Raw genomic sequence first — 21763 nt, 5'->3', positions numbered from 1 at the left:
ATACAGGACAACCAAGTTAGTTTTCTTTTCAGATAAATGACATATAATTTTTATTAGTATAATTATATCTCAATTACTCTGTGGGATGTACTCATACAAAAAAAAAACTTTCATTGTTTATCTGAAATTAAAATTTAACTGGCATCTAGTCTTTATCTAGCAGCACTACCAAACTAATTTCTCAACCAATCTACAATAAAAGCGTTTGATCCAAAGCTCACATACAGTATTATTTATTCGTGGTATCTCTGGGCGCCTGCAGGTTTGTCTCAGAGAGTTGTACAACAGAAGCCCTCCTCTAAGTGACACTTTGAATCCTGTGCTCCCAGGAGGAGGTTGATTGCACAGGTTGCTTTGGGGAGGTATTGAGTCCACTAAAGGGTTGGAAATGGGACACTTACCAGCTCTGCCAGAGGCAGGGTTTGGACTCATATGGGGGTGGGATTTGGCACTGCTCTCACTGAATTGGGGAATTGTGGATTGGCCCTGGGAATCATGAGCTCAGCTTCCTGGAGGGTGGAGGAAACCTTTGCAACAGATGCTCCTCAGCTTTCCTAGAATGCTTCCCAGCGTGGGAAGTTCACCACCTCATGGGCAGCACACTGCCTCTGGGAGCGGCACTACCTGTTGGCTCACCCTCGGCCCAACCCATTCATTTTCCAGGTTTGGAAAAGGAGGCTCAGAGAGGCCAAGGGAGCCTCCCTCCATCCATCAAGGAGTTCTGATGGGGACTTCTGTCTCTCCTCCCGCTCTTTTCCCATTGAACTCTGTTTTTTTGTTTGTTTTGTTTTGTTTTTGCCTGTTAGAAGCTCACCAACAGTTGTTGTTTTTTCATGTCAAAAAGGACCCAGGCCCCAAATCTGTGATTGGAGCTGTCTGGGCACGTGCGCTGTCGGGGCAGGGCTCTGGAGCGCAGGGGCTCTCCGGGGTGATGGACGTGTGGTTCTGGACTCTGCCCGCTCCTCGCGGCCTGCGGGTCTGTCAAGGGAGACTGAGACTGAAGTGACTGACAGCAGGATTTATTCCTGCCAGGGAGAGAATGGCTCATCATTTACAGCCCGCTGAGCCAGCTTCCACCACGTCATTAGAGCCTGCTTTGTGTGGACAGTAATAAATTGTCTTATCACCAGTGCTGACATAACATGCTCCTTTTTAAGTGCACCGTAATTTTTATTTTTGAGAGAATATTCATATTTGATGGTGGAGCTCCTGGGCATCTGAATGCTGCCCTGGAGAGGAGACTTTTTCTTCGTCTTCTTTTTTAGGACAGTATAATTCAACTCCTGAAAGCCACGGGCAGTAGGTCTGACTTCTAAACATACAGAACGGGGGTAGGCCATGAGAACATCCTGGACCTTGACAGAGTGGTTTGTCCCTCAGCAGGGAGGCGTCAAAAGGATCCCAGTAACATCAGGAGAGGGCTCCTCCTCACACCAGGCCACGCTGCTGCCTTTGGGGGAAGGAGGCAGGGAGCTGGTGCATCTGTGGATTCTCCATCCCAGAGAACTGGTTTTGCAGCCACCTGGGACCCGCTCTCCTGAGTCCCCCTGTAGGGAGGGTTCTGGGGAGTGTGACAGTCAAAACAGCTCCCAGGTCTGCAGCCAGGCAGGTGGTTTCCAGCTTGGGCTCCCTGGGTTGGCAAGACCAGGCATCACGTGACTCTCCTTCTGTCTCCTCTAGGGGGCGTCGGTGTGGCCTGGGGATCCCGGGATAGCATCCAGGAGCACAGTCCTGGATGGGGTCACCGCTGACCGGCACTGATGATCTGCCACTCCCCAAGGCCTGTCCAGATCTCTGCATACCTGTGGATAGGCCAGCCTGCGGAGAGTTCTCCTTCCCCTCCTTTCCAGGCTGCCGCCTCGGTCCTATCCCTTCATCCTTCATTTGGCAGGAGAACTCGGGGACCTCTGGACACTTCTCAGCCCCCTCCCTTTGCCTCTTGTCTTCCACCTTCATAGCCTTGGGAGCAGCCCCAGTCATCACTAGAGCCTTCACCACCGCTCTAACAAGTCGAGGAGGTTGGAGGCCTCAGCCTCCTTCTGGGTCTGGGCTTCCTTCCTGTCAAAAGAGAAAAATGAGAAGCACAGCACCAGGCGGTTTTAGAAACAGCAAGATGCAGTGTGCTCCAGAGCCGTGCAGAGGGCTCCGTACACGTGAGGCCCTCGGCCCCTGCCACTCTTCCTTCCTTTCTCCCTTGGGTGCCCGTTTCCTCTTTTTTAATTACACACATTCAAGAATGGGCTGTGCGAACCTTAGAAGTCTAGGATGTGAAGGGAGAAGGGAGGTTGGTCCAAGGGTCTTTTGTGGAAGTGGGGGATGCAAGGCTGTCTGTTTCCCAGGGGGCTGGCTAGTCCCAGGTCCAACTGTGCCAACAAAGCTGCAGACACACATGTACTTCCAGAACCATCTATGTTACAAGTAGCATTTGATATTGCCAAAGCTCTGGTCCTATGATAATACCTCTCACATAATGTGGTCTAAGTGCCAGGCACAATCTCAGAGCACTTTACACTAATGTATTTGAGATGGACATCTATTGAGATACCCATTTAGAAACGGAGGCCCAGAGAGGTTAACTGACTCACCTGAGGTCACACAGCTAAGAAGTACAGAGATAGGATGAGGACCCAGATGGTCAGCCCTAGAATCTCTGCACTAACCACAGTGCTACTGTCCTCTCATATTCCTGCCTGGGCAATCCTGCTGTGTGTGCTAGGACCATGCCCTGCCAATTCAGGGGACAGGACTTGAGTGCCTCTTCTCATCACGCTGTCTTATGACCTTGCTAGGCACTGTAGAAGTCCTCAGCAAGCTTCAGCCTGAGAAGTGTGAGTGAAAACGTTCCAGACTTCCCGTCTATCCAAGCTGAGGACTGACTTAGGCATTCTTCTTGACGGTGACCCCCTGTGGCCCGTGATGAGCCCGTGCTCAGGAGTCACTGTGCTGATCCATTGAGCTTGTTTCTAATACAAGATCAGTTTTACAGGACGGAAGAGGAAAGGCTGCAGAAGGAGAAAGAAAAAGAACAACAAAGAGATTGGCCCTGATCCAGTGAAGATCCCAAATAATTCAAGCCACAGAAATATCAATTGCCAATTTTTAAATCTTTGGAACATACAGTAAGATGGCAGGAATCAACGGCACTGTGGGGAGTCCTACCAGCAGGAAGAATTGGACACTGTGGCAGGTGACCCCTGGGTTCAGTGTGGCTGAACCTACAAAGGGTAAAGGACTTCCTAGGTGTCACTCCTGATGGGACAGGTTTGTGGGGAGCCCCAGAGGCTGCAATCCTGCAACCGGTTCTCCTCCGCTGCTAGTGAGTTTGATTTAGGAAAAATATACAGCAGAAATGATTTGGGCTGGGGGCTTGGGGAGTTTAGACTATCCATGGTGAAGAATATATGAAAAGCCTCAAGAGGATGTTTGGAAGCCCTAAATTCACCACATGGATGCAAGCAAGACCACAGAGATCCCTGACATAGCGGCCCCTTCCCACTGCCCCAGGGGACCTGCACAGGGTCACCTCCGGCTGTCATGACAACCCCTGCCAGCATCTGCTAAGCCAAGGATGTCCACCTTGGAGGTTGGCTGCCAGCCTTGTCCTGCAAGACCAGTTCACTCACTCTCCACTGTCAGCCTCACGTGCAGTAGAGGAAACTGAGGCCGGGAGGTCCGTGCCCTGCCCCAGTCTCACAGCCAGCAAGCCGTGGGCCGGGTTCCACACTCAGCTGAATGAGGCCCACGTAAAAGGGTGCCCTGCAGGAAGTCACCCTAAAATCTGCAGAAAATCACGGCAGCGCCTCTGAAGCCACACACCTGCCTCTGTGCCTTGCTTCTGGGACACTGGTTCCCTGGGACTCTCTCATTCTCTTATCTCACCTTAATGTGCTGACCTTGTCCTCAAACCCCTTTGCTCTCCCACCAGCACCTGCTCGGGAGGCCACCAGCCCATCCTGGGCACAGGGGTGCTCAGAACATTCTGTGACCCAGAGTCACAGCCTTCCTGAGCTTGAGACAGTGTCCCCAGAGGCTGCTTCTAGCTCCTTGGTACCTACAAACAAACCTTCTGTTCTTGACTCTTTAAGGAAAAGCATTGGGACCAATATTGAGGGAAAGATAACCCGGAGGAGGTGCCGTTTAGGATTGAAGTTGGTTGTCACATGTCTAGGAAAAACCCAGGACTCTAATAGATTTTTTTAAAACCTGCTGGGTCCCTTACATAGCCCTCCTCCTGACACCATCCTTACCAGTCTCCCCTGCCACCTTCTCTCCCGTCACAGCCCGTTCCTCTGCCTTCCCTCTTGCTTCCTACCACACCATGCTTTCTCCTGCCCCGGGGCCTTTGCTCATGCGGGTCTCACTGCTGAGCAGTCTGCCTGGACACCTCATCTTCGGGGAGGGAGAGACTAGGACCTAAAAGAGGCTGCTAGATCAGGGGCGGAGCAAGATCCCCGGGTCAGAGGCTGATCTTATCAGTGGGAGGGAATCAGGGCAGGGGCACAGGGAGCCCCTTGGGATGGGAAGCAGCTGCTGAGCCAGGCCCTGGGCTGGTGTAAAGGCTTCCCTGACCTCGGGTGGCAGTGGGCCATGGGACAGGGAAAGCGAATCTGCCTGGGACGGGAGAGGAGCCTGTGGTGAGGGAGGTACTTTCCCAGAGGTGACCTGTGGGAGGAATGTGAGTGGGGGGGGGCAGAGGGGCAGAGGGAGGCCTGCCCCGAGAGGGAGTGGGGAGCGCCCAGGCGGCCGGGCCTGCATGGCCAGTCTGTCTGGGATCCGCCACTGGCCCTGTGGCGGGGCAGGAAGAGCAAGAAAGACAGTGTCAGCTTCCTGCAGGCCCAGCCCCGGGTTTGGCCTCCACCCTGCTGGCCAGGAAGGTTCCACAGGTCCAAGTAGGCTCCTGGGACTTCCTGGAGACAAGCCTCTGGGACAGCTGGGACCATGGTGGAGGGGCAGTGCCTGGAGCCAGAGGCCATCTGGGAAGTTATCAGAGCTGGGTGTGCCTGAGGAGGACCCCGCCAGGACAGGAGGGGACTGATGGGAGAGGCAGAGACCATGCAGGTCCCAGAGTGGGTGACACTCTGAATGCTCAGGGCACCCTGGAGGCCAGGGTCTAGGAGGGGTGGGGGTGAGGAGGTCGACACAGGCCGCTCTGGGCTTGAGGGGCCAGAGAGAGCGCAGACACTGTGTAAGGGTACTGTGTATGGGGGAATCAAGGTGTGACCTTCAAAATAAAGTGAGCCTGCAGACACAGATTTGAGAGTCACAGAGGCCTGCCTGGTTGGGGCACGTGAGAGTCCCTTCTCTGCTTTCCATTCCTCTCAGGATGGAGTCCAAATTCTTGCCAAGGCTGACAAAGCTGTAACAGCCTGTCCTCTGACAACTCCTCTTGTCCCCTCCCTTCATTTTCAATGCTCCTTCCCTCTGCCCACACCAAGTTTCCTCCTGCCTCAGGGCCTTTGCACATGCTGGTACCACTCCTGGGCACTCTGCCTGATCATCTCCAATCAGGAGTGAGAGAGACTAGGCTATTCTTGGGTTGCTTGAGTCATCGATTTCCCCCACCATAAATACTTAAGTGTGATTTCTGTTTTCCTACTTGGATCTGACTGATGGACCACTTATCTAGCTATTTCCTGTTTATTTCTTCAAGCTCAGCTTAAAAGTCACTTCCTCCAGGAAGCCTTGAGCATTCAATTCTTTTCTAGCATCTGACAGGCTCCATTGTGTGTGCATGGTGTGTGGTGGGGGGACATACACCAGGTGGGAACTTTGGAGCAATGTAAGGGCTGGGATTTTTCTCTGTATGAGACTAGAAGCTGTGGAAGAAATTTTGGGCCAAGGAAGTACCTGATCTGACTTCTGTTGCACATGATCCTGTGTATTAAGGATTGATTAAAGAAGGCAAGGCAGAATAGAAACACCAATTAGGAGGCTATTAAGTTGCACTAAGTGACAGGTGAGGTGACTTGGCCCAGGGTGGTAGTGGTGGGCATGAGGAGAAGTAGTCAGACTCTGAATGATTTTGTTTGGTTTGTTTTTTAATTGATTTTATTTTTTTTAAATACCAACAACAGTGGCATGCATTGCAATCCTTATTACACATATAGAGCACAATTTTTCATATCTCTGTATATAAAGTATGTTCATGTCAATTTATGTCATTATACATGTACTTTTTTTGCATTACAATTCTTAATACACATCTATACCACAATTTTTCATATCTCTGTTTGTGTATAGGGTATGTTGACACCCAATTCAAGTCTTCATACATGCACTTTATATAATGATGAATGGATTTGAATGTAGAAACAACTGGATTCTCTGAGAGCACAGACATGGGTAAAGGGGGCAGCATCAAAAATGACCTTTGGCCTGAGCAATAGAAGGACAGAAACAGCATTTACTGGGATGGGAAAAACTGGGACAGGACAAAGGATGACTATTATCCTGTCTTGCTTTACTATAATAAAACACTCAAGGCTTGGTGACTTTATGAAGAAAAGAGGTTTGTTTTGACTGATGGTTCTGGAGGTGCAAGGTCAAGAGGCCACATCAGGTGATGGTCTTTGTGTTGGCATAATCCCAAGATGGCACAGGGCATCCCATGGTGAGAAGGAGGGAGCACACAGGTGTGTCTGTTTTCCTCTTCTTAAAAAGTCAGCAGGATTCCATGCTGGGGGCTCCACCCTGGTGACCTTCCCTAATCCTAATAACCTCCCAAAGGCCCCACCTCTAAGCACCAGAGTCACATTAAGTTTCCACCCTCTTAACAGGATACAATGGGGGACACATTCAAACCACAGTGGGAGGTCTTGTAGGGGAACAAGCTCTCGGTGTTCTGATGTGCCTTAGGCAGCCCAGTAGAGATGCTGGCCGGGCAGGAGATGAAGCACGAGGTGCTCAAGCCTTCTGGCCTTTGTCTCCCAAGGGAGAGAGGGGCGTTATGGGATCCACAGGAACTAGCCCTGGAGCAGGGGCTGCCCAAGCCCACCCCCCCAGCCACGTCCTTTACACTGCATCCTGGCAGTTCCTCTGTGATGGGCTCTTCCCCTTGTCTATCCATCCAACTTGTCAAAACCATTCTTTTGTAGGAAGGAGTGTTTCTGGCTCCTGCTTCTGACTGTGAATCCTCCACTCCCAGCCTCTTCTTCTGCCTCACCCCACTTGCCCCCACACCCCCTTCCTTTGTTCTTCTGCACCCCCCTACTGCCCTCTTCTCTCCCTTGTTTTCTTTCAGTAAATATTTAATGGAAGTCTGCGGTGTACCTCTCAGGATCTATATGAAAGTGATACAATGGAAGCAGAGAAGGGGAGGTGGCAGACCCACTGGGGACCCCCAGCAGCCTGCCTGGAGCTGCCTCCTGCTAACAGAATCCTGGGTTTGTGCCATTGGGGGCAGCAAACGTGCTCAGGGGAATGTTTCCCCAGGGAAAAAGCAAAATGGATCCAAAGCAACCTGGGTAACCCTGTGCCCACTGTCAATCATTACTTGGCTGCAGAGTAAGGATCAAGGACCCAGTTTTGGTCAGTGGAGCCTGAGAGGAAACGGTTGGGGGTTCTGGGTGTCTCTTTGCTAGGGAGATGAGAGACGTTCAAGAGGGAAAGTGGGGAATGTCCGAGCAGCCACTTCCTCCCTTTCTTCCTTTGGGGCTGCCTAGAGAGGACGTGATGCTTGAATTTGCAGCGGTCATCTAGGAAGCGGTCATCTAGGAGAAAGCTTGGCAAAGTGAATAAGAGCCATCTTGAGTCCTGGGATCTCTGGAACTGCTGAATGAACAACTCTAGAGCCACCTACCACCAAATTCCTGTTGGTGAAACAATGAATTGTATTTGTTGTTTGTGTTCCTTTTAGTTGGGCATTCTAGTATTTTGTGACCAAAGGCATCTCAGCTGTTACAAGAGGGAGGAAATAAACAGTTGTGCTTTTCTGTCATCTGTGGCCCAGAGCATCCTGGAAGTCAAGGCAAAAAAGGAAATCAGATAAATTGAAAAAGCTCTCATTCTTAATGAGGAAGAGCTCCTCAGGGAGTTTCAGCGTTTTGCTCCTAAATTCCCTGTTTGACACTAAATTTCTACATGGGAGTTTATGAAAAGAATGCTGAGAAACATGATTGCTAGATCCAGGAAAACTGTTTCACAGGAAAAGCAGTTTTTACAGCCTCTTTCTTAAGACAATTAGGATCTAAATATAAAGGGAGAGTCTAACCAGAGAGGCAGAGAGTGGGGGGAAAGCTGCTCCATGCCGTCTGCACCCCACCCAGATGGTCACATCTTCCCCCCAAAGGGAGTGCAGGGGGGTCCTCGTATCTTTTCTGCAGGATGTTAATAGATGCCACAAGGGGTTAAAATAAAAAAGGCAAATACATTTGAGTGAGTTCAGTAGGTATCTTGACTGTGATATGTTTTGAAGGCATTGATACTATGACATCAAACTTGAGAGACTCTTGATGGGAAAGTACATCGTTATTTAATGTACCACTAAGAAAGGAAAAAAAAACTGTCTAAGAATGGGAAGTGTCACAGGAGACCCCTCAATAAAGCTGGGACAATGAAAAGCTACACTCTCAGTGTAGAAGAAAATGAGAAATAAACCCACTACCAAGAGAGGGATGGTAAGAAACGGTCTGGCCTCCTCCCTCGCCCTGGTGGAGGGGGAGAGAACTAGGGAGGAAATCCCTGCACGAATCACTGGAACCCGAAGCTGGTTCTCAGCCTGAGGTCTCACTCTACAAGCGGTCCTCAAGGGTTCCCGAAAGCTGGTGCCACCACATCACTGGCAGAAGCAGACACAAACCCTCCCTGGAGAACTCCATTTCAATCCCAGTCAGTGGTGAATGCAAAACACCAATTGAAAGATGTTTCTGGACTTCAGGACGTTAAAGGCGGAGGAGAGATTTAGCATGGATGGAGGACAGTACACAGAGATGCCTGTGAGCATTGCAGAAAGACACAGCACATAGTCCCAGCCACCCCATCCCACAGGGGAGTTCCAGGTGCCCAGCTGGGGCAGTGGTCACTGCTGCTCCCATTTCTGAAGTGTTTGCTGGCACCAAGTTCCGGGTTAGGGGCTCTGTGTCAGTCAGCTCCTATTATCCTCACAGAGCCCCTGCATAAGGACAGCAACATCACTGCCATTGATAGCAGAGGACACAGAAGTGCTTAACTCACCTGAGGCTGAACACAAGTAAGGAGCATGGTGAAGCTGGGTTTTGAATGCATGCTCTTCTCTGATATCCTAAAGGTGATGCCTATCAGACACTCTTCGAAAAATACCACCCTGGCCGCTGAACCTAGCACATTCTCCAAACTGCAACATGTCAGTCAACTGTCTATTGCCTAAGTGGAGGTAATTCTGAATCAAATTCTGTTTCAAAACACCCCCACAAGGCAGAGCAGAGTCTTCTGCTCTCCACTGGTCTTGGCTGAACGGGTGATGCTGGGTCCAGGTTGGGCAATCCTGTAATCTCTGTAAAAGGGTCAGCCATGGGCACGAGAACACAGTTCTAACACTCCTGGTGAAGACTCCTACCTTCTGGTTTGAAAAGATGCTGTATAAGTATCACGTCTCTCTATTCACATTTTCTAACTTCTGAGATACAGCTAGGCTCCAGTCACTTTCTGGTCCATGTCTGTCCCTTCTCAGTCTGGCTGACCTTAATCCAGGAAAACAGTAGGCTCCCCTGGCCCCAGAACTGAGCAGGATGGCCAGGGCCATCTGGAGAGCGGGAGCTCAAGTGAGTAATAAATCCCCTCCCTGCAGGAAGACGAGCCAAGTTTTATTACAGATCTTATCACAATGCAAAGGGTTGATTCACCTATGATTGAGTTAATCCTGTCACTGTATAAATCAATAGGAAACTCAGAGGAGGTGATTTGATTTAGGATGTTCATTTTGGGAAGCTGGTCTTCCTACAATTTTGGAGCCAAGCTATGGCCCAGGTACTTCCATGATAAATGGAAAGTTTAGCCCCCAAAGGACCAGGCTTGTTGATAAAATAAATTCAGATCCCTGCAAATAAAAATTTCAGATGCATTTTAGTCTCCTCAGTTCAGTAGGCTGAATCCCTTAATCTACCAAATTATTATGGAAAAACTCTTATCTCATCCTGTCAAAATCACTGTTCTCATGGGGGTACTCTCTTGAGAGACATGAGTTGCTTCATAATCACTTAGATTATGCACAGTGTGCAATATCTTGAAGCAGACCACACACTTGAAGAAGTACAACATGGGAGTGGAATAAGTCCAAGAGACAGGCTGGCCAATAAGGGCTATAGTGACACATATCACCGGGAGGGTTTGCTGACAGAGAAAGGCTTCTAATTCCACCTCTGACTCAGTCCAGTGTCCCTTCTCTGTGGGCCAGAGACTGGGCAGTCAGGGGAACACTGGGTAAAGACAGGCCAAGCTAAGGGTTCTGAGTATTGTTTCTTTATTTCTTTGTAGTTGGACACAATACCTTTATTTGATTTATTTATTTTTTACGTGGTGCAGAAGATTGAACTCAGCACCTCACGCTTGCTACGCAAATGCTTTACCATTAATCCACAACCCTAGCCCCTGAATATTGTTTCTGCCCAACAGGTGTGGCCTTCTCCTCTAGCACTAGCCAGTTTGTGTTAGGGCCTTGGGTCTTTCCAATGGGCAGTGTTCAGTGAGCAACCAGGCTGTGACACAAGGGACCTGTATTCTGCAGTGTGGGCAGCTCTGGAGTGATTTGCCAGGGAACTGCCCCATCTTGGCCAGGGGAGAGAAAGTATATCTGGTGAAAAAAAAGGGAAGGCCATGTGGGCTATGGATCCTCAGGTTCCAAGGGGCCCTTGTGAACATGGATATGGCTTGTCCGGGTTGGGCCTCCCACCACGCCTCCTGTTCTCCCACCTCCATTAGAGTGACTCATGCCTGCAGAAAGGATGAATCATGTGGGTTATGAAACCCAAGGACTCCTAGAAGGGAGACTGGAAAGGCCCTCAGGTAGCCATCTCTACAGATCCTGTCCTCTCCCTACCCTCTTTTGCCCCTGGTACACCACCTCTACCTGCCAAGCCACAGACTCAAGCAAGTGAATTATGCATAGCACTATAACCAAAGAGACTGCTCCTGGAATCTGAGCATTAGATAAGCAGTTTCTTTCCCACCTCAAGGCCTTCTCTACCTTTTTTGATTTTGTTTTATTTCCCCTTCTGTATTAATCAGGCTGAAGGTTTGCATTCTGTGTGGAGTCAGTTGGGACCAACAGGTCCAGGGAGGAATAAGAGATCTTGCAGCCATCCTCACCTCTCATCATTACTTGTTCTTAGTGTGAACACTTCCATAATTCTCCAGGGTTCTCCAAATAATTATCTACTGGATATCAGGCTGCTCCAGGCAGGAGGTTGAGGATGATTCAACTCACTTTCTCACTGACTAGTCCCAGCTCAATGGGTGCTTTTTAAGAGTATACACAATCTAGGGACTACCTTCCACGTGGTGGCAGGCCCTGGGCTCATCAAAGCAAATATTTATCACAGATGATTGCATGGCAAGAGCCGATGCCATCCTCATAACAGCCATATGGGGTAGAAACCACAGTTACCACTATTTTGCAGATGGAGTGCCTACCCACCAAGGACAATAACTTGCCCAAGATCAAACAGATGCTCCGTGGTCAGTCTAGAGATTCACCAGAACAGTCTGCCTCTCTAGGTGAGTTCTGTAAACTAGCTGAATGCTGCTAATAGGCTATGCCTTTCCCCAATTCAATGTGCCCCTTCAATCAGGCCGGGTCCTGAGACACCTCAGTGCTTTCGGGGAAGCCTTTTTCTTAGGACCCTGCACACGGCAAGCCCACTCTCCGGTGGTCAGGTGGGCAAGGCTGCCTGGCCTGGGGGAACCACAGCCAGGTGAGTTCTGCCTCCGGTGCGCGATCCCTGGGAAGGCATCAGCGGAAACTCCTTGGGGAATGGGGAACTCACCTGAGATGTCCCAAAGACCTACCCGGCTCGCAGCAGAACTCGCGGGGACAAGGCTTCCGCTCGGGGCAGACCTGTGTGCTTAGAGCCCCAAAAGTCTGCGGAGAAGTTCCCCGGTGGGGGGCGTTTCGGGCCTCCTCTGCGCCCAGCCCCGGGACTGGACGCAGGCTCCGGCGCCCGGCCGAACGAGCGAGGGCCCAGGGGCGCCACCGGGCAGCGCGGGCGGGAACGCGCGGCGGCCGCCTCCTCCTCCCTCGCTCCCGCCCGCGGCGGCGGCGGCGGCGGCGGCGGCGGCGCTTCCCCGGCGCGGAGCGGCTTTAAAAGGCGGCACCCCACCCCCCGGCGCACTCGCCGCTCGGGCGCCGCGCGAGCCTGCCGCTGCCATGCCTCCGCGCGCGCCGCCTGCGCCCGGGCCCCGGCCGCCTCCCCGGGCCGCCGCCACCGCCGCCGCCGCGGGCGCAGGGGGCGCAAGGGGCGCCGACGGACCAGGGCTCCGGCCGCTCGCACTGCGCCCCTGGCGCTGGCTGCTGCTGCTCGCGCTGCCCGCCGCCTGCTCCGCGCCACCGCCGCCGCGTCCCGTCTACACCAACCACTGGGCAGTGCAAGTGCTGGGCGGCCCGGCCGCTGCGGACCGCGTGGCCGCCGCGCACGGCTACCTCAACTTGGGCCAGGTGAGTGCGGCCAGCCCAGAGCGCCGAAAACTTTCCCGGCGGCCGGCGGGCACGCGCGAAGGGGCGCCTCTGTCGCCTGCCCGGCCCGTGGCGCCTCGTGGGAAGGCGTCCGGGACGGCTTGGCCGGCGCGTTTGGGAGGGTGGTGGGGGCGTCCCGCCGGGAGTCGCCCGAGAGTGCGGCGCGTGGGACCCCCTGCGGAGAGGACCAGGTGCCTCGGGTAAGCTGCCCATGCAATTCGGCAGAGCTGGACGCGGGTTCCCTGGCAATGCCGCCCAGCTCTGGCGCTCGGGAGGGTCGCCTCGGAAGCGGGCCCGGCACGGACACCTGCCCGTCAGCGCGGCACTAGGGAGCTCTCTGGAGCGTCGCACTCTGCTCACCGGCGCTGTCTTCATTGCCCACCCAGCCAGCCCTTTATGGCCTTCGCTCGGACCCGCTGCCCTCGACGGGCGGCGCGGGACTCTGGGCCTGGTGCTCGCGCTCGGGAGGCCAGACACTCAGTAGGTGTCATGCGCGTGGCCAGGCGTCTCTCGGGGCCTCGCTTTCCCTGTATCCGCGAGCTCTGGGAGACAGGGTGTCCTGGTACCTGCGCAGGAGCCAAGTCTCTTTCAGGAAGATTTCCCGGGCAGTGTAAGACCCAGTAGCATAGCCCGGGGGTTGGGGGCGGGGTTGGGGGCTGCGGGTCAAACCTTTCTAAGCCTAGAGGGTTGTTTTGTTTTTGTCATCTGCCTGCATTCTAGCTGTGTGACCTTAGGGAAGTCATTTCCCTGACTTGAGCTTATGCTTAGGGATGGTGACAGTGCACACTGAATGCAGGTATTGGAACTAACCAATGTTATTTGGAAGACCCAGTGTTTGGAAGTAACGTTGTTCAGAGAGGCAGAAGTACCCCTGCCCTCAGCCTCAAGCTATCCCTATCTTCATTTAGTAAGAAAGGCTGAGCCTTGGGCAGGAAGGCTGCTGCATAGCTCCGCAGGACTCTCAAGGCAGTCCCCCTTTTTTCTGTTGTAACCCCACAAAAGGCTGATGGGGTGGGCTGATCCGAATTTATGGCCCTTGGAGGACCTCAGCAGGCTGAAGTGTGCAGTCCCACCAGGGGACCGCTCAGTGCAGTTAACAAATCTAGGAACTACACACTCAAGAGGAGCAAGTGAAGTGACAAGGAAGCACTGCCTCATAACTCCAACTTGGTGCCAGGCCATGTTAAATTTAGTTTCATCATTATCCATGATAGAAACCAGCAAAGTGTGGTGCAACCCTGATCTAACATTTCTCCCTCATCCCAAGTGGGGTGTTGATACTGCTAGTGTGGAGTATAAGACCTCTTGGAAGGGTAGATTCTGCCTTTTCAAGTTAACTTCACAAGGTGGTTCAGAGTTTTATCTGAAAAAACATACTCACATCTTTTGTATGTCTTTAAAAAAAATTTTTTTTTGGCCCCTCAGGTCTCCTCAAATAGCCTGTGATTTAAGATTTTGCCTTGGGTAGCACTGTCTGTTTCTTTCTCTAGCTTTCAAATCTCCCTGGCTGATTGTCCAGGCTGTAGAAGGCACTCCTCCTGTTTGCTTAAGGGCTCTGGGTGCTCCTGCCACACTCTGCTGCTCTGCCCAGGTGGCCTAGCAATTTGTCTTCAGCTACAAGTGACTCTTAAACTGCATGGTAAATTACAAAGTGCTTGGATTTTGGGTTCCCATAATTAAAAGAGAAGAGGGGAGCTGAAGTTGAACTATAACTTCTTGGATATTGCAAGAGACAGGCAGAGAGGCGCAGTCAAGCCTCCCTTGAAATTTCTGTCCCCAGAAATAAAGCTGTCCAGCCCCTCCCTGATCATGCAAGGCCTTTGAATCAACTGTTAGATTAAGTTGCTTTCTCATAAAGTCTGCTCTCTTGATTTTGCCTGTGGGTAAGAAGGGTCCCCCCCCCTGCATGTAACCCTGTACTCAGAACATTCCAAGGTGTCTCTGAGGGTTTCCCCGGCTCTGCTCAGTGCAGTCAAGGTGGACTCCTACAGTCTGGTCACTCAGCTTGGTAGGCAGGCATGGTGTTGGTGGGGTCACTGGGACATTCACAAACTGAAGGATTACTTTGTTGGGGATAGGAGCTGTCTCAAAGGCCTGGGCATGATTATTCAAGGGAGGCCTATTACTCTTTATTCCCAAACTGGCTTTCTGTCCCCACCTCTAAGTGCACTGCTAATGTGGAAAAGGCCTGGAGCTTTCCAACCTCTACCCACTCAATAAGAACTCTTTAAAAAGCTTATTGCCTTTTTTCAACCAGGAGAATTTGTGACTCATAAATAAGATGTAGACGTTATTACCTTTGATTTATAGATGAGTAAATGGGGGTAAAGCAAGGGAGGGAAGCTGTTTGTGTTCACACGGTAAGCCTGTGTCACCTCTGACAATTGCACTCCCTGCTCTTTGTCTCTTGCTATATTCTTTTGTGTGACTTTCCAAATCCTTGATGAGCAATTAGTATTATGCTCTGTACCTGCCTGAATCACAGCACTGGTTTCCCCTCCATCATTGTGGCTGGGCTCTGAGTTCTTGCTTGACTATTTTACACAACGGATAATTTGACTCAGTTTATCTAACATGGTCCAAAGGTAATTTAGACCAGTGGTTATTCACTTTTTTTTTGAATCATAGATTTTTTTTCAGAGTCTGATGCAGTCTCTGAATTTTTCCCATTAAAAAAATGCATCATGGAGCTGGGGTTGTGGCTCAATGGTAGAGAGCTGGCCTAGCATGTGAGAGGCCCTGGGTTCGATCCTTTAGCACCACATAAAAAATAAATAAAATAAAGGTATGAAATTCAACAGCAACTAAAAAATAAATATTAAAAAATATGCATCATTCAAAAGGCAAGCTAGCTACTCTTTGCCTCCTCTAGCCAGCATTCCATATAATGCCAAAAAATAGGGTAGAGAGAAAGAAAAAAACAGGAATAAAAATTTGGAAGAGTCAAATGTCATTATTGACAGATCACATAACTAAACTACTTGGACAATCCAAGGAAATATAAAGATTAACTATTAGAATTAAAAGGAGCTAAAACTAACATGAGCTACCTGTATGACAGCAACTTTTATCTGAGAAGATAAAACAAATTGTAATTAATTTTAGTATAAAAGCTATAAGATACTTAGGAATAAATCTAAAACAAAAAGGAGACTTATGGAGAAAATTTAATTAAAAAAGAAATATTTAAGCTTTAATGTTGCTAGTGATTGAACCCAGAGCCTTGTGCATGCAAGGCATGCACTCTACCACTCAGCTACATTCCCAGCCCCTGAAAATTACAAGACATTTAAAGGAAATATTAAGGGTAAAAAAAGAGATGCATTATGTTCATGTATGGAAGGATTAAATATCATAGTTACTCCTAAATTAATCTGTTAATTCAGTGTAATTCTGTTTAAGACCCAACTGGATTACATGTGGAATATGAAATCCACAGAGGAACTTTGGAATTTATATGGAATTCTATATGGAAGCATGAGGTCCAAGAATACCTCAAACAAGTCTGAAAAAGAAGAGCAAGAAGGGAAGCTATGGCAATCCTAGCAATTCAGCACTGGCCCAGTGATTGTCCAGCCCCTTAGTGGAATGGACTCAACCAAGCATGTAGGGGAACCTGTATATGTGAGCAGAAGTATTACAAAGGGATGGGAAAACATGGACCACTTATTTAATGGGGCTGGAGAACCATCTCTCCACATGGAGAAACAATTGGATTCTCACCTCACACTCCACAACAGTAAATTCCAGATAGTGTTAAAAGGCCTGAAAGAAGCTAATACTAAAAGGAAGGGATTGATACATTAAAATAAAAATTCTATATAAATAAGGTCATCCTAACAATTAAAAACCAGTAATAGACCAGGAAAAGTATTATAACAAACCAATTAGTGCATAAGGTATTTTAAAAATTATAAGTCAATGTGGAAAAGAGAAATGTTAGGTAAAAAGTGGAAGTATATGAAGAGAGAATTCAAAAGAGGTGATCCAAATGGCCAATAAGCAGAAAAGATGCTCAGCCTCACTGGGAGTTACAGCAGCACAACAGCTTAAGGCAATAACGAGATACCATTTCACATCTATCAGATTGGCAAACATGTAAAGGCATTAGCATCAAGAGTTGGCAAGAATGTAGAGCAACGAGAACTTTCAGTTGTTGCTGCTGGTGGAACTAGTATAAGTAGGAGAGCATTTTGGCTTCTATGGCAAGGCTGCATTGTGCCTGTAAGTCCTCATCTAAGCTCATACTGGACAGACTCTTGCACACATGCATAGGGAGCCTGATATAGGAATGTGCTTTCAGGAATTTCTTAAGAAGGGAAAAACAACCTAAAAATACACCAGCAGAAGAATGGAGAAATAAAAGTCACACCATGGAACACTATGCAGTGGTTATAAATGAATAAACCAAGATATATATCTGTCGTGTTTCTGTTCACGACTAAAAGGCTCAGGGGTCACGTCCGGTGAACTGGGCTAATTGGGCTGCATGAAATAACCACAAAGAGACACAAATACCTTTTTCTTTGGGGTCACTGTGATGGCTCCTCTGACCTTAAGGGTCCACAGGAAGAGAGAGAGAGAGAGAGAGAGAGAGAGAGAGAGAGAGAGAGAGAGACACCTTGGGCTGACCCCTTTCATTGAGGAGAAGCTATTTAAATGAGGCAAGGGGTCAGGTTTCAGGGGGCTGAGTCTATCTTCATGATGTCCACTGTCAGCAAGTTGACTGACATGTAGGTAGGCCACACACAAGGGCACAGTAAGAGTAGGGGACACACACAAGGCACTTCCATGAAACAGTCTATCCTAAACAGGGCAAGGGGTTATATTTCAAAAGAATAGGTGAGCATAGCTCCACCCATGGTGCTGTAGGAAGTCACACCCAGGCACAAAGACACAGTCACTGGAATCCTAGAAGAGCAGGGCAGTCTAGCAGCATGGGTGCCTGATGCTACATAGCTCAGCAGGGGAGTTAACTCAGGCACATGCGAGGTTGGTCTCCTACATGTATCTACATGGATAAATTTCAGAAAGAATGTTGAGTTAAAAAAGGAACTTGCAGATGTACTATGTAATGGTATTTATGCAAACTTTAAAAAATCCACAAAACAATAGTGTAATATTTATGAATGCTTACAGATGTAGTAAAAGTTTAGAAGCATGGGTTGCAAGGATGCCAATCAACTACTAGTTGGTAGTAGCCTCTGAGAAAGGAAAGGGTAAAAAGAAGCTTGGGAAAAAGATGTCAAAATTGACCTGCATTGTTCTCATTCATGATATACACGTGCTTTCCCTCCATGTCCTTGGGTTTCTTGTTCCTGGCCTTAACCAAGCCTGGATTGAAAGTGTCTGGAGGGGAAAAATGCATCTGAACTAAAGATGTACAGACTTTTTGTCTTATCTTTATTTCCTATGCAATGTGCTATAACAACTACTTGCATAGCATTTACATTATTTTGGGATTATATGTCCTCTAGAGATGGTTTAAAGTATGTACAAGGATGTGTATAGGGTCAATGCAACTATTATATCATTTTATATAAAGGATTTGAGCATCTGTGGATTTTGTTATCTGAGGGAATCCTGGAGCCAGTCCCCTATGAATATTAAGGGACAGTGCATGCAAATATGCATATACAAAATTGCATTTAGACATTCTATACTTTCTTCATATCAGAATACATTACATACGAGAATTAATACATGTGCATACACACATGCATATACATACACATACATGTATTGACATGTACATTACACACATACACACCTATATACAAATAAAATGTTAAAAGTATAAAAAAAATGTACATTATACATACATGCCATGGTGTTCCTGGACCATTTGAATCACATCTGTGGATGCACAGGTGCCTCTGGACCCAGGTTGAACATTCCCTACTTTAGGCCTCTCAGCCTGGGCTGATCTGCTTATCAAGGAATGGTGACCTGGAGAAACAGAATGCCTGGCTGCAGATCATGTGGCTTTTTGGACAGAGCTGCACCCAGGACCCAGGAACCGTGGCTCCCAGCTCTTGTCCTTCCCTTCTACCAGATTCCCTTCTCTTTTGACTCATCTCTTGGCTGGGGGAAGGGGTGTCATTCCAACCCATGTGAATAGTTGCCTTTGACATTGGTGACTCTGAGAAAAGTTAAGTTGTTTATGAGAAGAGAGCAAGATACTCTCTACACTCTGATTCACAGCACTCAGCATCTGCAGCTTTGGGAAGTGATGCTTATCTGAAGGGTGACACTTAGACACCCTACTTCCCCTTGGATTTTTGCTTTGCCTGGGGTATTGAGCTAATTTGTTGGTTCTGCGTCTGAACATAAAAAGGCAGGCTGGCTGCCAGGGCCCTAAAAGATCTAAGAGCCTTAAATGATTTTGAACTTGCCTTAAATAGTTTTCTTAAAATAGCTGCGGAGCAGTTTGTACCTGGCCCAGAATTTCAGGTGGACCTGTGGAATTCATTTGTCAGCGGAGGAAAATTGTCATGATGCAGACAGCTTGTTCTCACAATGAAAAAACAGCTGAGGCCTTAACCAGGTGTTAGAATATTGTCCAGAATGTGTTCCAGCGAGGGTGTCAGGGGCTTGATAGGGACAAGGGGAAGCCCAGAATAGCAGTCACCTGTGACTAATTATTGAATGTTCTTGGTGTTATGTGCTCTGAGCCAAGAGCCATGTGCATGGGCTGGCCTGGGAGAGGTCCTGGGTGTGAACTGGGGGACACAGACAAGATTATGATTTTGAAGCTGCTTGTGTCATACCCTCTCATTTGGCATTTTTACTCAGTTGGTCACATATTTAAGCAGACAGGATTTAATTGAGTGGACTGCCCTCCTGAGTCATTGGGACTAGGGTGGAGAGTGGTAATGAAAGCTGAGCTAGGTGTAGTATGTTGAGCTAGGAAGGCCCCAGAAGGCAGTGTTTGTCCAAAGGCAGGCCCAGAATTAAGCCTGAGCACATGTTCCAGCTGACTGGTCCTTGGGAAGGGGTTGAGTTTCTCTAGGTAAAAACCAAGGAAGCAAATCCGAAATACTGAGCTGTTCACAGGGTCAGTGAGACTGGACACATCTAGACCCCTTTCTGCCCTTGCAATTTGAGTGGCCACAGGTCCATAAGGCTGACAAGACTCTGTTCTCCAGTGTCCACCAACTCCCTGCCATCCCGGGAACATCCTGAGCTCTTTTCCACATAGATTTTTCCATCCAAAAAGTAATTCCATGAATCCTCTCCAGCCCAGTCCAGGCTGCAGATGCCTCTCCCCTCCTCCTTCAAGTACCCTGCTCATAATGTGCTTCTGGGTACTCATCCTCAGTCCCTGTGTCACTCCTGGCTCACAGGGTCTGTGTCTGGCCTTGGCACTGACCAGAAGCCCAGGCGTGTGCTTGCCCAGCTGACGTTTCTCACGTAAGTGCTCTTACTCAGGGAGCCTGTACCAACCCTGCAGGGAGGTGTCACCAGATTATTTAATAGTAATGAGGCCTTAGGTCCAACTGGGTTCTGACAAGCTGGTGATTGACAGGCTCCAAACCTGCACCCTCCAACTTATCTTCTATCTTCATCACCTTTGACAGATGGCTCTTTCTCCTGCTTTTGAGTGAAGGGCCAGCCATCCGACAACTGGAAGCCTTTCAGCTCCCTACTGGAATGAACAAATGAATGACAAATGGACCCTATCAGCCAGTCTTTCTTCTTCCCTCCACCTAACACACATGCACAGATGCACATACACACACACACACTCACACACACACACACACACACACACACACACAGTGCTGCACATTATGCTAGCATTATTCTGTCTGGCTTATTATCAGCACCGAAACGTACATCTCTCCAATGACGTAGAAAACATAAACTCATATAAGAAAATAGTTTTCTTGAGGGCCTCAGTTGTCCCTTTCTTAATATTTTTCAAGTTAACTCCTTCATTCCCAAATTGGGAAAAATCTTTTCATGTAGACATCAGTTGATGACTTGGGTTAATGCATTGGCAGCTTAAATAGTGCCATTGGTGGGAGGTAAGTGCCCTTGCATTTTTCCTCACTACCGTAGAACTTTACTGACTATTGAGAGTAAAAGAAGAAACATTGAAACCTTTCCTTATCTTTGTAAAAGTGGCACATGCTTCTGAAGTTATTAAATACTTCAGGAAACAAACTGAAAGAATTGAATATAGCAGGGTGACTGCATGGACCATTGTTCTGCATTAGTACCCATTAACTGTTAATTTGTGATTTTTTTTCCTAACACTGTCTTTGTACAGATTCTAACAAAATGTGACACCATTAGATACTTTAAAAAGCTCTTGATATTCAGAATGTTCTATGTATTGAACAAGCTGTAACTCAGGAAAATAAACACCTTTCTCATTGTTTGCCAACCTTCCCCCCCCCCAAAAAAAAAAGAAAGAAAGAAAACATAAACTCAACCCATCTGGTCCTCCTAGAATCATGTCATACTCAGTTACTGAAAACACACATTATCAACCACACTGATTGCCCTTTACTGCAAACCTCCTTCTGTGCGGGTCCCTGTCTCCAGAGAGGGATCCCCTGACCTGGTGCTTGAGACAGAGGCCTGGAATCCATCATTACCTCCACCTGCTCCAGTCATTCCATCTGGCCTATGATTAAATCTGTCTTATCTATCATTCTCCTGGTTCTTGGGTCCCCTGCTTCTCTGTGCCACTGTCCAGTGCAGGCTGGGTCCTTGTCTTACCTATTTCACTGCTGTGACTAATGGACCTCACCAGAACAATTTTAGGGGAGGAAATGTTTATTTGAGGGCTCATGGTTTCAGAGGTCCTAGTCTATAAAAGGCCAGCTCCATTCCTCAGGGCTTGAGGTGAGGCAGAACCTCATGGTGGAAGAGTGTAGCAGAGGGAAGCAGCTCACATGGTGATTGGAAAGCAGAGAGAAAGTCCACTGGTCAGATACAAATATACATCCCAAAGCCATGCCCCAATTCTACCTCTTCCAGCTACACTCCACCTGCCTCCAGTTACCAGTTAATCCCATTAGGTATGAATTCACTTATTAGGTTAAGGCTATGCCCCAATCATTTTTCCTCCAAATCTTCTTGCATCGTCTCACAAATGAGCTTTTAGGG

General features: G+C 48.7%; 1 protein-coding gene and 1 long non-coding RNA gene across 5 annotated transcripts in view; one reads left to right on the top strand and one right to left on the bottom strand.

The window, feature by feature from the left end:
- Positions 1 to 6020: 6020 nt before the first annotated feature.
- LOC144378030 (uncharacterized) lies at positions 6021 to 12442 on the bottom strand. Its single transcript, XR_013439487.1, has 2 exons — positions 11958 to 12442; positions 6021 to 7954 (listed from the first exon to the last, which is right to left on the bottom strand). It is a non-coding gene; the product is annotated as an uncharacterized LOC144378030 (long non-coding RNA).
- The window catches only part of Pcsk6 (proprotein convertase subtilisin/kexin type 6), a 185759-nt gene continuing 175661 nt past the window's right edge, over positions 11666 to 21763 (top strand). For 2 of the 4 annotated variants that reach the window (XM_078051268.1, XM_013356335.4), the window contains exon 1: positions 12303 to 12625. In XM_078051268.1, coding sequence (XP_077907394.1) covers positions 12338 to 12625 — 288 coding nt within the window. In that variant the 5' untranslated portion in view covers positions 12303 to 12337. Of the gene's footprint in view, positions 11689 to 12301; positions 12626 to 21763 lie in introns of those variants that run through there. The other 2 variants (XM_078051270.1, XM_078051269.1) reach the window with 2 other exon arrangements.

Source organism: Ictidomys tridecemlineatus, chromosome 5 (assembly GCF_052094955.1).
Source record: "Ictidomys tridecemlineatus isolate mIctTri1 chromosome 5, mIctTri1.hap1, whole genome shotgun sequence".
In the NCBI taxonomy this organism is placed as follows: domain Eukaryota; kingdom Metazoa; phylum Chordata; class Mammalia; order Rodentia; family Sciuridae; genus Ictidomys; species Ictidomys tridecemlineatus.
This window is presented reverse-complemented; position numbering and strand designations above follow the sequence as displayed.